Raw genomic sequence first — 14,708 nt, 5'->3', positions numbered from 1 at the left:
CAGAGAATGGACTTGAGGATATGGGGAGGCGGGAAGGGTAAGCTGTGACAAAGCGAGAGAGAGGCATGGACATATATACACTACCAAACGTAAGGTAGATAGCTAGTGGGAAGCAGCCGCATAGCACAGGGAGATCAGCTTGCTGCTTTGTGACCGCCTGGAGGGGTGGGATGGGTAGGGTGGGAGGGAGGCAGACACAAGAGGGAAGACATATGGGAACATATGTATATGTATAACTGATTCACTTTGTTATAAAGCAGAAACTAACACACCATTGTAAAGCAATTATACTCCAATAAAGATGTTAAAAATAAATAAATAAATAACAAAGCTAAGATAGAACTGGGACAAAAAGTAGGATGCTTCTTTCCAACACAGAAAGCTATTTTTAAAACTGAAATACTAAAACTCACAACATGCAGCTTTAAGTCTAACTGTAAATAGAAAAATAAAATATGATTTAAATAAAGTAACATAGTAAGTATACTATGGGTGACAATAAAAAAATTTATTTCTTAATTTTCATTTCCACTTGCTACTGCAGTGCCAGTTTTTTTTTAACATCTGATTTAATGTGTTCATGAATAAGTGAAAAACTAGATTAAGTCTAAAAAAATAATGAGCAGTTTAAAGCAGGCTAACACTGACTTCACTAAAGCAAATTAATAATCAAATAAAACTTATACACAGAAAAATAAGTCTAATATTTTAATGTCATGTTAAATTGATGCCAACGGACATAAATAGAGCAAAAAATTTTTAACGAAACTAGCTTTAGGATAGATTGATAAATATCCCTGTTACACCTTTTTCCTGAAAAAGGTAATGAATTGATTAATGAGAATTACTATACATTAAGTAAACATAAAGTAATGAGACTAGTGTCAAATTAGTACTGTTACATAGCTGACTAAATCTTGAAAATCATTAAAAATTAAAATATCTGTGTATTATATAGTGATCATAATTCAACTTTCTATAATAGGCATTGAGGATCTATTGTACTTCGTAGACTGCATTATAAGTATTTATTATGGTAATGAAAGTATTTCATTTATTTGAGCTTTCTGGCCATTCAGATTATGAAACAACAAGAATTCACTATATTACTAATCCACTTAGTGAGGAATTTTTTTATACAAACTTAAAAACACCCTATAATAGCATTTCACAGTATTATTCATATTCATAATACAGAACACTGGTATAATATACGTTTTGAACACAATTATTCTGAAGTCAAATAAATAGGTAATATGCAAAAGCTCTAAAAAAGTCCTACTTAATAAAGAATCTGGTTTAGCTTTGCTTAATCCAGTATTTCCAAAGGCATTCATCCTTATAATCCAGAGGATACAGCATTTCTTAGAATATACTTTGGAAAATGATGTACTATAATGTCACAAATTCAGCATTTTTCTTCTTTACTAAAGAACAGAAAAATGTCTCAATAAAAATACAGCTATAGGAATTATACAGAGCAGGTTATGAAGAAATAAACCAAAAGAAAATTACAAAGTTTACAACAGATCAAAATATAACCCAAAATTAATTTATAATTTGAGTGCAATCATAATTAAAATTCTGTTAAGATTTTCTCAGAGAATATAATAAAGTGATCTCAAAACAATATATAAGAAAACATACAAAGACCAGAAACACCACATTAAAAAAAAGAAAACAACAAATTGGAACATTTCTCCTACATACTCTAAAACTCTAGTCAAAGTACAAAACAAAACATAACAACAACAGTATGATATTAGTATGGAAATTATCAAACAGATCAATGGAAAAGAAAAAAGAGCATCAAAACATATCTATGAATATATAAGAACAGTATCTGGCACAGAATAAGCTTTCAAGAAGTATCTATTGAATAAAAAACTGGCCAGCATATAGCAGAAAAACCATTTCAAATCTCTGGGAAAAGGAGGAATATTCAATAACTAAGCTGGGGAGAGACCTCCAAGATGGCAGAAGAGTAAGACGAGGAGATCACTTTCCTCCCCACAAATACATCAGAAATACATCTACATGTGGAACAACTAACTCCTACAGAACACCTACTAAACGCTGGGAGAAGACCTCAGACCTCCCAAAAGGCAAGAAACCCCCCACGTGCCTGGGTAGGGCAAAAGAAAAAACAGAGACAAAAGAATAGGGACAGGACCTGCACCTCTGGGAGGGAGCTGTGAAGGAAGAAATGTTTCCACACACTAGGAAGCCCCTTCACTGGTGGAGATGGGGGGTGGCGGGGGGGAAGCTTCAGACCCATGGAGGAGAGCACAGCAACAGGGGTGCAGAGGGCAAAGCGGAGAGATTCCCGCACAGAGGATTGGTGCCGACCAGCACTCACCAGCCCAAGAGGCTTGTCTGCTCACCCGCTGGGGAAGGCGGGGGCTGAGGCTCGGGCTTCGGTTGGATCCCAGGGGTTGGCTGCATGAACACAGCCTGAAGGGGGCTAGTGCGCCACAGCTAGCCGGGAGGGAGTCCAGGAAAAAGTCTGGACCTGCCTAAGTGGCAAGAGACCATTGTTTCGGTGTGTGAGAGGAGAGGGGGTACAGAGCACTGCCTAAACTGTCTCCAGAGACGGCGGCGCGAGCCACGGCTATCAGCACAGACACCACAGATGGGCATAAAACGCTAAGGCTGCTGCTACAGCCATCAAGAAGCCTGTGTGCAAGCACAGGTCACTCGCCACACCTCCCCTCCAGGGAGCCTGTGCAGCCCTCCACTGCCAGGGTCCCGTGATCCAGGGACAACTTCCCCAGGAGAATGCCTCAGGCTGGTGCAACGTGACAGGCTGGTGCAACGTCACGCCAGCCTGTGCAGCCCACAGGCTCAACCTGTATTCTTTACCCCTCCCTCCCCCCTGGCCTGAGTGAGCCAGAGCCCCCTAATCAGCTGCTACTTTAACCCTGCCCTGTCTGAGCAAAGAACAGATGCCCTCAGGAGACCTACACGCAAAGCCAAAGCTGAACCCCAGGAGCTGTGTGAACAAAGAGAACGGGAAATCTCTCCCAGCAACCTCAGGAGCAGTAGATTAAATCTCCACAATCAACTTGATGTACTGTGCATCTGTGGAATACCTGAGTAGACAACGAATCATCCCAAAATTGAGGCGGTGGACTTTGGGAGCAATGATATATATATATTTTTTTTTCCTCTTTCTCTTTTTGTGAGTGTGTACATGTATTCTTCTTTGTATGATTTTGTCTGTAGAGCTTTGCTTTTACCATTTGCCCTATGGTTCTGTCTGTCCATTTTGGGTTTTTTTTTAGTATAGTTTTTAGCACTTGTTATCATTGGTGGATTTGTTTTCTGGTTTGGCTACTCTCTTCCTTCTTTCCTTCTTTTTTTTTTCTTTTTATTACTTTTTAATTCTTTTATTTTTAATAATTATTTTTTATTTTAATAACGTTATTTTATTTTTTTCTTTCTTACTTTCTTTTTTGTCCCTTTTCTTCTGAAAAGGGCCGTGTGGCTGACAGGGTCTCAGTGCTCCAGCCAGGTGTCAGGCCTGTGACACTGAGGTGGGAGAGCTGAGTTCAGGACATTGGACCACCAGAGAACTCCCGGCTCCACGTAATATCAAATGGCAAAAGCTCTCCCAGAGATCTCCATCTCAACGCTAAGACCCAGCTCCACTCAATGACCAGCAAGCAGCAGTGCTGGACACCCTATGCCAAACAACTAGCAAGACAGGAACACAACCCCACCCATTAGCAGTGAGGCTGCCTAAAATGATAATAAGGTCACAGACACCCCAAAACACACCACCAGACATGGTCCTGCCCACCAGAAAGATAAGATCCAGCCTCATTCACCAGAACACAGGCACTAGTCCCCTCCACCAGGAAGCCTACACAACCCATTAAACCAACCTTAGCTACTCGGGGTGGACACCAAAAACAACAGGAACTACAAACCTGCAACCTGTGAAAAGGAGACCCCAAACACAGTAAGTTAAGCAAAATGAGAAGACACAGAACCACACAGCAGATGAAGGAGCAAGGTAAAAACCCACCAGGCCAAACAAATGAAGAGGAAATAGGCAGTCTACCTGAAAAAGAATTCAGAATAATGATAGTAAAGATGATCCAAAATCTTGGAAATAGAATGGAGAAAATACAAGAAACGTTTAACAAGGACCTAGAAGAACAAAAGAGCAAACAAACAATGATGAACAACACAATAAAGGAAATTAAAAATTCTCTAGAAGGAATCAGTACCAGAATAACTGAGGTAGAAGAATGGATAAGTGATCTGGAATATAAGATAGTGGAAATGACTATTGCAGAGGAGAATAAAGAAAAAGAATGAAGATAATTGAGGACAGTCTCAGAGACCTCTGGGACAACATTAAATGCACCAACATTTGAATTATAGGGGTCCGAGAAGAAGAAGAGAAAAAGAAAGGTTCTGAGAAAATATTTGAATAAATTAGAGTTGAAAAATTCCCTAATATGGGAAAGGAATTAGTTAATCAAGTCCAGGAAGCACAGACAGTCCCATACAGGATAAATCCAAGGAGAAACACGCCAGGACACATATTAATCAAACTACCAAAAATGAAATACAAAGAAGAAATATTAAAAGCAGCAAGGGAAAAACAACAAATAACATACAAGGGAATCCCCATAAGGTTAACAGCTGATCTTTCAGCAGAAACTCTGCAAGCCAGAAGGGACTGGCAGAACATATTTAAAGTGATGAAAGGGAAAAACCTACACCCAAGATTACTCCACCCAGCAAGGATCTCATTCAGATTCAACGGAGAAATTAAAAACTTTACAGACAAGAAAAAGCTAAGAGAATTCAGCACCACCAAACCAGCTTTACCACAAATGCTAAAGGAACTTCTCTAGGCAGGAAACACAAGAGAAGGAAAAGGCCTACAAAAACAAACCCAAAACAATTAAGAAAATGCTAATAGGAACATACATATCGATAACTACCTTAAATGTAAATGGATTAAATGCTCCAGCCAAAAGACATAGACTGGCTGAATGGATACAAAAACAAGACCTGTATAGATGCTGTCTACAAGAGACCCACATCAGACCAAGGGACACATACAGACTGAAAGTGAAGGGATGTAAAAAGATATTCCATGCAAATGGAAACCAAAAGAAAGCTGGAGCAGCAATTCTCATATCAGACAAAATAGACTTTAAAATAAAGACTATTAGAAGAGACAAAGAAGGACACTACATAATGATCAAGGGATCAATCCCAGAAGAAGATATAACAATTGTAAATATTTATGCACCCAAAATAGGAGCACCTCAATACATAAGGCAAATGTTAACAGCCATAAAAGGGGAAATCAACAGTAACACAATAATACTAGGGGACTTTACACCCCACTTTCACCAATGGACAGATTATCCAAAATGAAAATAATATATAAGGAAACACAAGCTTTAAATGATACATTAAACAAGATGGACTTAATTGATATTTATAGGACATTCCACCGAAAACAACAGAATACACTTTCTCCTCAAGTGCACACACAGAACATTCTCCAGGATAGATCATATCTTGGGTCACAAATCAAGCCTTGGTAAACTTAAGAAAACTGAAATCATATCAAGCTTCTTTTCCAACCACAACACTGTAAGAGTAGATATCAATTACAGGAAAAAATCTGTAAAAAATACGAACACATGGAGGCTAAGCAATACACTACTTAATGACCAAGAGATCAATTAAGAAATCAAAGAGGAAATCAAAAATACCTAGAAACAAATGACAATGAAAACACAATGGCCCAAAACCTAAGGGATGCAGCAAAAGCAGTTCTAAGAGGGAAATTTATAGCAATACAATCCTACCTCAAGAAACAAGAAACACCTCAAATAAACAACCTATGCTTACACCTAAAGCAATTAGAGAAAGAAGAACAACTAGAAAAAAACCCAAAGTTAGAAGAAGGAAAGAAATCATAAAGATCAGATCAGAACTAAAGGAAAAAAAATGAAGGAAACAATAGCAAAGATCAATAAAAATAAAAGCTGTTTCTTTGAGAAGATAAACAAAATTGATAAACCAACAGCCAGACTCAACAAGAAAAAAAGGGAGAAGACTCAAATCAATAGAATTATAAATGAAAAAGGAGAAGTAACAACTGAAACTGCAGAAATACAAAGGATCATGAGAGATTACTTCAAGCAACTCTATGCCAATAAAATGGACAACCTGGAAGAAATGGACAAATTCTTAGAAAAGCACAACCTTCCAAGACTGAACCAGGAAGAAATAGAAAATATAAACAGACCAATTACAAGCACTGAAATTGAGACTGTGATTAAAACTCTTCCAGCAAACAAAAGCCCAGGACCAGAGGGGCTTCACAGGTGAATTCTATCAAACATTTAGACAAGAGCTAACACCTATCCTTCTCAAACTCTTCCAAAATATAGCAGAGGGAGGAACACTCCCAAATTCATTCTACGAGGCCACCATCACCCTAATACCAAAATCAGACAAGGATGTCACAAAGAAAGAAAACTACAGGCCAATATCACTGATGAACATAGATGCAAAAATCCTCAACAAAATACTAGCAAACAGAATCCAACAGCACATTAAAAGGATCATACACCATGAAAAAGTGAGGTTTATTCCAGGAATGCAAGGATTCTTCAATATACGCAAATCAATCAACGTGATACACCATATTAACAAATTGAAGGAGAAAAACCATATGGTCCTCTCAACAGATGCAGAAAATCTTTCGACAAAATTCAACACCCATTTATGATTAAAAAAACCCTAGAGAAAGTAGGCATAGAGGCAACTTACCTCAGCATAGTAAAGGCCATATATGACAAACCCACAGCCAACATCGTTCTCAATGGTGAAAAACTGAAACCATTTGCTGTAAGATCAGGAACAAGACAAGGTTGGCCACTCTCACCACTATTATTCAACATAGTTTTAGAAGTTTTAGCCAGAGGAAGCAGAGAAGAAAAAGAAATAAAAGGAATCCAAATCGGAAAAGAAGAAGTAAAGCTGTCACTGTTTGCAGATGACATGATACTATACACAGAGAATCCTAAAGATGCTATCAGACAACTACTAGAGCTAATCAATGAATCTGGTAAAGTAGCAGGATACAAAAGTAGTACACAGAAATATCTTGCATTCCTATACTCTAAAAATGAAAAATCTGAAAGAGAAATGAAGGAAACACTCCCATTTACCATTGCAACAAAAAGAATAAAATACCTAGAAATAAACCTAGCTAAGGAGACAAAAGACCTGTATGCAGAAAACTATAAGACACTGATGAAAGAAATTAAAGATGATACAAACAGATGGAGAGATACACCCTGTTCTTGGGTTGGAAGAGTCAACATTGTGAAAATGACTATACTACCCAAAGCAATCTACAGATTCAATGCAATCCCTATCAAACTACCAATGGCATTTTTCACAGAACTAGAACAAAAAATTTCACAATTTGTATGGAAACACAAAAGACCCCGAATAGCCAAAGCAATCTTGAGAAAGAAAAACGGAGCTGGAGGAATCAGGCTCCTGGACTTCAGACTATACTACGAAGCTACAGTAATCAAGAGAGTATGGTACTGGCATAAAAACAGAAATATAGATCAATGGAACAGGATAGAAAGCCCAGAAATAAACCCACGCACATATGGTCACCTTATTTTTGATAAAGGAGGCAAGAATATACAATGGAGAAAAGACAGCCTCTTTGATAAGTGAGGCTGGGAAAACTGGACAGCTACATGTAAAAGAATGAAATTAGAACATTCCCTAACACCATACACAAAAATAAACTCAAAATGGATTAAAGACCTAAATGCAAGGCCAGACACCATAAAAGTTGTAAAGGAAAACATAGGCAGAACACTCTATGACATAAATCACAGCAAGATCCTTTTTGACCCATCTCCGAGAAATGGAAATAAAAACAAAAATAAACAAATGGGACCTAATGAAAGTTAAAAGCTTTTTTTTGCACAGCAAAGGAAATCATAAACAAGACGAAAAGGCAACCCTCAGAATGGGAGAAAATATTTGCAAATGAAGCAACTGACAAAGGATTAATCTCTGAAATTTACAAGCAGCTTATGCAGCTCAATATCAAAAACAACAAACAACCCAATCCAGAAATGGGCAGAAGACCTAAACAGACATTTCTCCGAAGAAGATATACAGATTGCCAACAAACACATGAAAGAATGCTCAACATCACTAATCATTAGAGAAATGCAAATCAAAACTACAATGAGGTATCACCTCACACAAGTCAGAATGGACATCATCAAAAAATCTACAAACAATACATGCTGGAGAGGGTGTGGAAAAAAGGGAACCCTCTTGCACTTTTGGTGGGAATGTAAATTGATATAGCCACTATGGAGAACAGTATGAAGGTTCCTTAAAAAACTAAAAATAGAACTATCATACAACCCAGCAATCCCACTACTGGGCATACACCCTGAGAAAACCATAATTCAAAAAGAGGCATGTACCACAATGTTCATTTCAGCTCTATTTACAATAGCCAGGACATGGAAGCAACCTAAGTGTTCATCGACAGATGAATGGATAAAGAAGATGTGACACATATATACAATGGAATATTACCCAGCCATAAGAAGAAACAAAATTGAGTTACTTGTAGTTAGGTGGATGGACCTAGAGTCTGTCATACAGAGTGAAGTAAATCAGAAAGAGAAAAAGAAATACTGTATGCTAACATATATGGAATCTAAAAAAAAAAAAGAAAAAAAGTGGTTCTGAAGAACCTAGGGGCAGGACAGGAATAAAGATGCAGACGTAGAGAATGGACTTCAGGACATGGGGAGGAGGAAGGGTAAGGTGGGACCAAGTGAGAGAGTGGCATGGACATATATACACTACCAGTTGTAAAACAGATAGCTAGTGGGAAGCAGCCACATAGCACAGGGAGATCAGCTCAGTGCTTTGTGACCACCTAGAGAGGTGGCATAGGGAGAGTGGGAGGGACACGCAAGAGGGAGGAGATATGGGGATGTACGTATATGTATAGCTGATTCACTTTGTTATAAAGCAGAAACTAACACACCATTGTAAAGCAATTATACTCCAATAAAGATGTTAACAAAAAAATAACTAAGTTGGAATAACTGGCTATACAATGTGGAAAAAAATAAAATTACATCTCTACCTGTCACTTTCAACAAAAATGAATTCCAGGGCCAAGGACTTTAGGAAGAGCAGAGTAAGGACCTGCAAAAATCCACTCTTCCATAAGCAAATATAATACTGGTAAATTTTTTCAAAATCAACTCTTTTAGAACTCTGGAAATTAGTTTTGCAAAAACTCAAGAAGTGTTTATTTAAGAAATATGGCTGACTTGGTAAGAACAGTGAGCTCTGTGGCATTTCAACTTGCCCTAATCCATCCCCTCTGTGCAAGTTTGTGGAAACTTTGAAAACCAACAGTATCACAACCATGATATCTGTGAAAAACAGTAGCCCAGCAACAGCTGGAGGAAGTAGAACAGTGTGGTGCTCCCCCAAATTCCCACTCCAGTGAACTGTCAATATCTTATCCATCAGGATACTTGCTGAAAAGCTCCATTCCCATGGTTTGGCTTTATTTGACCTGACTCAGAGATTGCTCTTACAAACAGCCTTAGACCCAGGGCATTTGCTGAAAACTACCAGCAGCAACACTGCAGCTATGTGCAGCAGCAGCCTAGCCAACTTGAGGTAACAAGAGGCTAACCAAAACACTTTAAAAGAAAAAACTGGGAAATGAGATATTCACTGGGTCTTTGAAAGACTCCAACACATTCCTGGGACTCCAGAAGGCCCGGCACACATGTAGAAATGTGCACATACCAGGGAAAGACCTAAAAGAGCCTAATCTCTCGTCTCTGGCCAACCTTGAGGCAATGTTCAAGCAGCAATTGAAGGCTAAGGCTTGTAAACTACTTCCTTGAGCACTGAAGACATCCTCCCACCCACATGTACACACCCACAGCCCCTCAGCAAAGGCTGGGAAACTGTGCCAGGCATTTAAAGAAATCTCTATCTAATCATTAGTTACCACTAAACTAACTGAGCAGAGGCTTCAGTGACTGCAGAGACAAAGAATACAGACTTTACATAATTAATTAATCCAGGAAACTCATTAAACAAATAAACAGCAAATATAACAAGTCCGGAAAGGAGTGGAAATCTGATTTCCAGAGTTGCCCCAATATTATTTCAACAACAACAAAAAATACAACACATGCAAAGAAATAGGACAGTATATCCCATACTCAGAAAACACAGCATTCAATAGAAACTGTCCATGAGGAAGCTCACATTTTGAACTTATGAGACAAAGATTTTAAATTATGTGAAGTTACTGTAAATATATTTAAAGAACTAAAGGAAATGATGTCTAAAGAATTAAAGGAAAATATGAGAAGGTATGAGAATTACGTCTCACCAAACAAAGAATATCAATAAGGAGATACAAATTATACAAAATGAACCAAATAGAAATTCTGAAGTTCCAAGTATGATTTCTGAAATGAAAATTTCATTAGATGGTCCTAACAGCAGATGTGAATTAGAAAAAAAATCAACAAATGTAAAGGCAGGTTAATTAAGATTATCCAGTCTGAGGAACAGAAAGAAATAAATAGAGCTTCAAAGACCTATATGACATCAACAAGCTTACTAACACGGGGATCCCAAGGGGAAAGGATAGAGAGAAAGGAGCTAAATAAATATTTAACAAAATAATGGCCGAAACTTCCTAAACTTGATTAAAAACATTAATCTACATATCCAAGAAGCTCCACAAATTCCAAGCAAGATAAACTCAAAGATATGACCACCTAAACACATCATAAGTCAAACTGGCAAAAGCCAAAGGTAAAGCAAATGTTGAAAGTAGCAAGAGAAAATCAGTTCAACATGTACACATGGTCCTCAATAAGGTTAACAGTTGGTTTCACATCAGAAACCATGCAGACGTGAAGCCAGTGGGATGACATATTCAAATTGTAAAAGAAAAAGACTGTCAACCAGTAATTCTATATCCAGCAAAACTACCCTTTAAACAGAAGAAAAGTTATTCCTAGGTAAATAAAAACTTAGAGAATTTGTTGCTAGTAGACCTTTTCTATGAGAGATACTAAAGGGATTCCATCAGGCTGAAATGCAAGGACACTAGAGAGTAACTTAAATCCAAACAGAGAAAAAAAGAGCACCGGTAAAGGTAACTCTATAAATATAAAAGACATTATAAACATATTTTTTATTGTATTATCTTCTTCTATCTGATTTTCAAATGCATACATCAATAATTATATTACTTGCTGATAGGCTGATAATGTATGCAGATGTAATATGTATGAAATAATAGTATAAAGGTATGGGGTGGAAATAGAGGTATACTGAAGGAAAGTTTTTGTATATTGTTAAAATTATGTTGGCATTAACTTAAACTAGATTTTTAAAATTTAAGATGGTATCTGTAATCCTAGGGTAACCACTTAGAAAATATAATTCAGGAAAATACAGTAAAGGAACAACAAAAGAATTAAAATGGTATACTAGACAAAATTTCACACAAAAGAAGGTAGTAATGGAGAAACAGAAGAAAAAAGATAAAGACATACAGAAAACACAAAGTGTTAGATGACAATCCTTTATGAGTAATTATGTTAATGGTAAATAGAATAAACACGCCAATCAAAAGGCAGATTATTTGAATGTATTAAAAAAATATGATCCAACTGTATGCATTCTACAACAGAAACACTTCAGATTCAAAGACACAAATAGGGTGAAAGTAAAAGAATGGAAAAAGATATGTCACACACACACACAAAAAGACAGACTGAAAAAAACTATTTCTAAGTACATAAAAGAAAAAGGATGCATAGTTGACCCTTGAACAACATGGGTCTGAACTGCACAGGCCCATTTATACTTGAACATGGGTTTAAACTTATGTGTGCATAAGTGGACCCAGGCAGTTCAAACTCATGTTGTTTAAGGGTCAACTGTACAAGATCTGTGGTTGGTTGCATCTGCAGATGTAAGGATATGGAGGACTAACTATGGGACTTGAGCATCTGCAGATTTTGGTATCCTTGGCAGGCCTCAGAACCAATCCCCCATGGATATCAAGGGATGACTGTATATATAATACATATATATAAAAGAAAAAGGATGTATACTCATATATAAATATACATATATTCACATGTATATATAAATTCAAACTTCACAGGGTAGGAATTCCAGAAGTCTAGTGACATGAGAAAAAGATCAAATTCATTAATCAGGCAAATACAACTTAAAACAAAGAGATATTGTTTATTACCAACAATGCAGTGGCAAAAATGTTTAAGTTTTATAGCCTTCATATTCCATTGGTCTGGAGAGACAGTGGTACAACCACTTTGGAGGACAATTCAGAAATATCCCTAAGAAATTATGACCTGCATTTCTGTATGACCTTTGTTTCTGTGTACACACACTTAAAAAACCCTTGCCTGTGTATATAAGATATGAACAAAGATGTTCTATAGTTCCCTACTGAAAACTTTGGAAACAACCAAATGACCATCAAAAGGGGAATGGCTAAAGAATATGCATAACTTCATAAAATACAATAATCAAAAGTAGTTCAAAACTAATTACATTGTATGTATCTATATGCATATAATCTTGAACCATTACTACATGGAGAAAAAATTACCAAGTAAGAGGTGTGATATAATTAACATAAAAATTCATATAAGGTAATACTCTATTCTTTAATACAGGAAAAAAACCTATATATATATGTATAAATATATGGAAAAGATCTGGAAGAATGCACTCCAAACTTCTAACAGATTATAGACTAATGGTCAAAGGGGGTTTTATCTGTAATACTCTAATTCTTTAAAAAGAATATATTAATATATGAGTTGTATAATTTAGAAAATACTTAAAATGTACAAATTTCCTAACTGGAATATTGGTAATATCCTATGACTCTCTGGAAAGATCTCTGGATATATTTTCCATACTACAAAGTGTTGATAAGATTTCCTTCACATTCCTTCACATGTGATGGAAATCATATCATAACAATATCTTCCATATTTTATTTTTGGCAAAAGTGTAATCAGAAAATCATAATTCTATAGTGGTATTCTACAGTGGTATTACTGAGAAAAAAGGTTTTAAGAGCATTATATCTCCGTTTTCTTTTATTACCCAGCACTTCTAATGAAAAGAAAGCAAATACTTGGTATCAAAATCAATCTAAATGAAATTTAAAAGATTACTATTTTTGGCTGTGCTATTAAAAGAAAACTAATATTGGAACTGTAATTTAATAAAAGCATATACATACATGTGCAAATGTCAAAAGTCTGATATTGTATCCTAACTGAAAGAATAAAAAGTCTTCCAGAATAGAATAAAAAATAAAAAGTCTTCCAGAATAGAAGGAAGAAAAGATTCAGTACCATTAATGCTTTACTTTTCTGGTTTAAATTATTAGTGAGTCCTCCAGAGAATATTTAAATGTTATGCCCACATGTTAAGAAATTTGAGTAAGAAGGAAAGTAATAAAGAGCTGGAAAATAAGTGCATTCCTAAGCTTGATATAATAATTTTGGCTTACCCCTCTATGATAATAAATTTAAAAAATCATATTTCACAATAATAATTCTACTTTAAATATTTATAGATAAGTCTATAAATTCAAGTCTATAAATTCTACCATTCAATAGTAGTTCTTCCAAGTTATCAGGATTTCGAGCAAGCTGTAGGATCAAAGCAGAACCCCGAACCTTGTCAGGAATATCTTCATATAATAACTCAATGTACTCATCCATGTCATTAATGTTAGCAACTTCATCAATCTGAAACAAAGGAAGAGGAAGGAAGTACTCTAAAAGAATAATGCTCAACAGAGCCAATGTCAAAGGAATGGTATTTTGTGATCAATAAACTGCCCTTGATAGTAAGAGACAAGTTTTCAAAGGACTTACAGTTGCCTTCCTTTTGTAGAGGGGGAAATTAGACCTTTGGGTGATAGGACTCCTGAGTGAAAGTAGTCATAAACCATATGATAAAATGGGATGTACATAAACTCTAAAACTGGCCTATTTATATTGATAAAGTATCTTAAATGTAATTCAAAATAGTATCTACCGTAATAAATTAAACATACTTTAAAACATAGTAGAATAAGAATATTTAAAACATTTCACAACGTAGTTATCAAAATAAATTATATCTAAAAGACACATCCAATAATTTTTGCCTTTATTAAATACTGATTTTCTACCTTTTTCAGGTAGTTTAAGTTCAACCATTTTTTAAAATTCCACATTTGTTTAATGTGATTGTATGAATTATTGATGGTAAAAAGCAATACCTTAGAATCAATTCTCTATTAGATAAAAATACAGTCTTACCTCCATTCCTTCAAAAGGAGGTGGATCTTTAGGCTTGCTTGATTTTTCTTTTTTTTCTGTAAAAAGATTTTTTTCTTATGAGAAGAGCAATGTTTTTAGGTTTCTGGGTAATTTTTATTTTCAGCAGCTGAGTTTAATTCTAGCTAAGTTGGGGATCTTCAAATGGGTAATTTATGAAATAACCTCTTTTCCAATGTATAAAAAATGTTCATCTATAATGCATTTGTTCTAATAAGGATATCACAGACAGTATAA

General features: G+C 35.9%; 1 protein-coding gene across 3 annotated transcripts in view; it reads right to left on the bottom strand.

The window, feature by feature from the left end:
- Positions 1–14,708, bottom strand: part of KIFAP3 (kinesin associated protein 3) — a 158,413-nt gene that overhangs the window by 119,811 nt on the left and 23,894 nt on the right. For all 3 annotated transcript variants that reach the window (XM_060296557.1, XM_030875504.2, XM_030875507.2), the window contains exons 4-5: positions 14,454–14,509; positions 13,754–13,895 (exon numbers count right to left, since the gene is read on the bottom strand). In XM_060296557.1, coding sequence (XP_060152540.1) covers positions 13,754–13,895; positions 14,454–14,509 — 198 coding nt within the window. The remainder of the gene's footprint in view (positions 1–13,753; positions 13,896–14,453; positions 14,510–14,708) is intronic.

This window comes from Globicephala melas, chromosome 1 (genome assembly GCF_963455315.2).
Source record: "Globicephala melas chromosome 1, mGloMel1.2, whole genome shotgun sequence".
In the NCBI taxonomy this organism is placed as follows: Eukaryota; Metazoa; Chordata; class Mammalia; order Artiodactyla; family Delphinidae; genus Globicephala; species Globicephala melas.
This window is presented reverse-complemented; position numbering and strand designations above follow the sequence as displayed.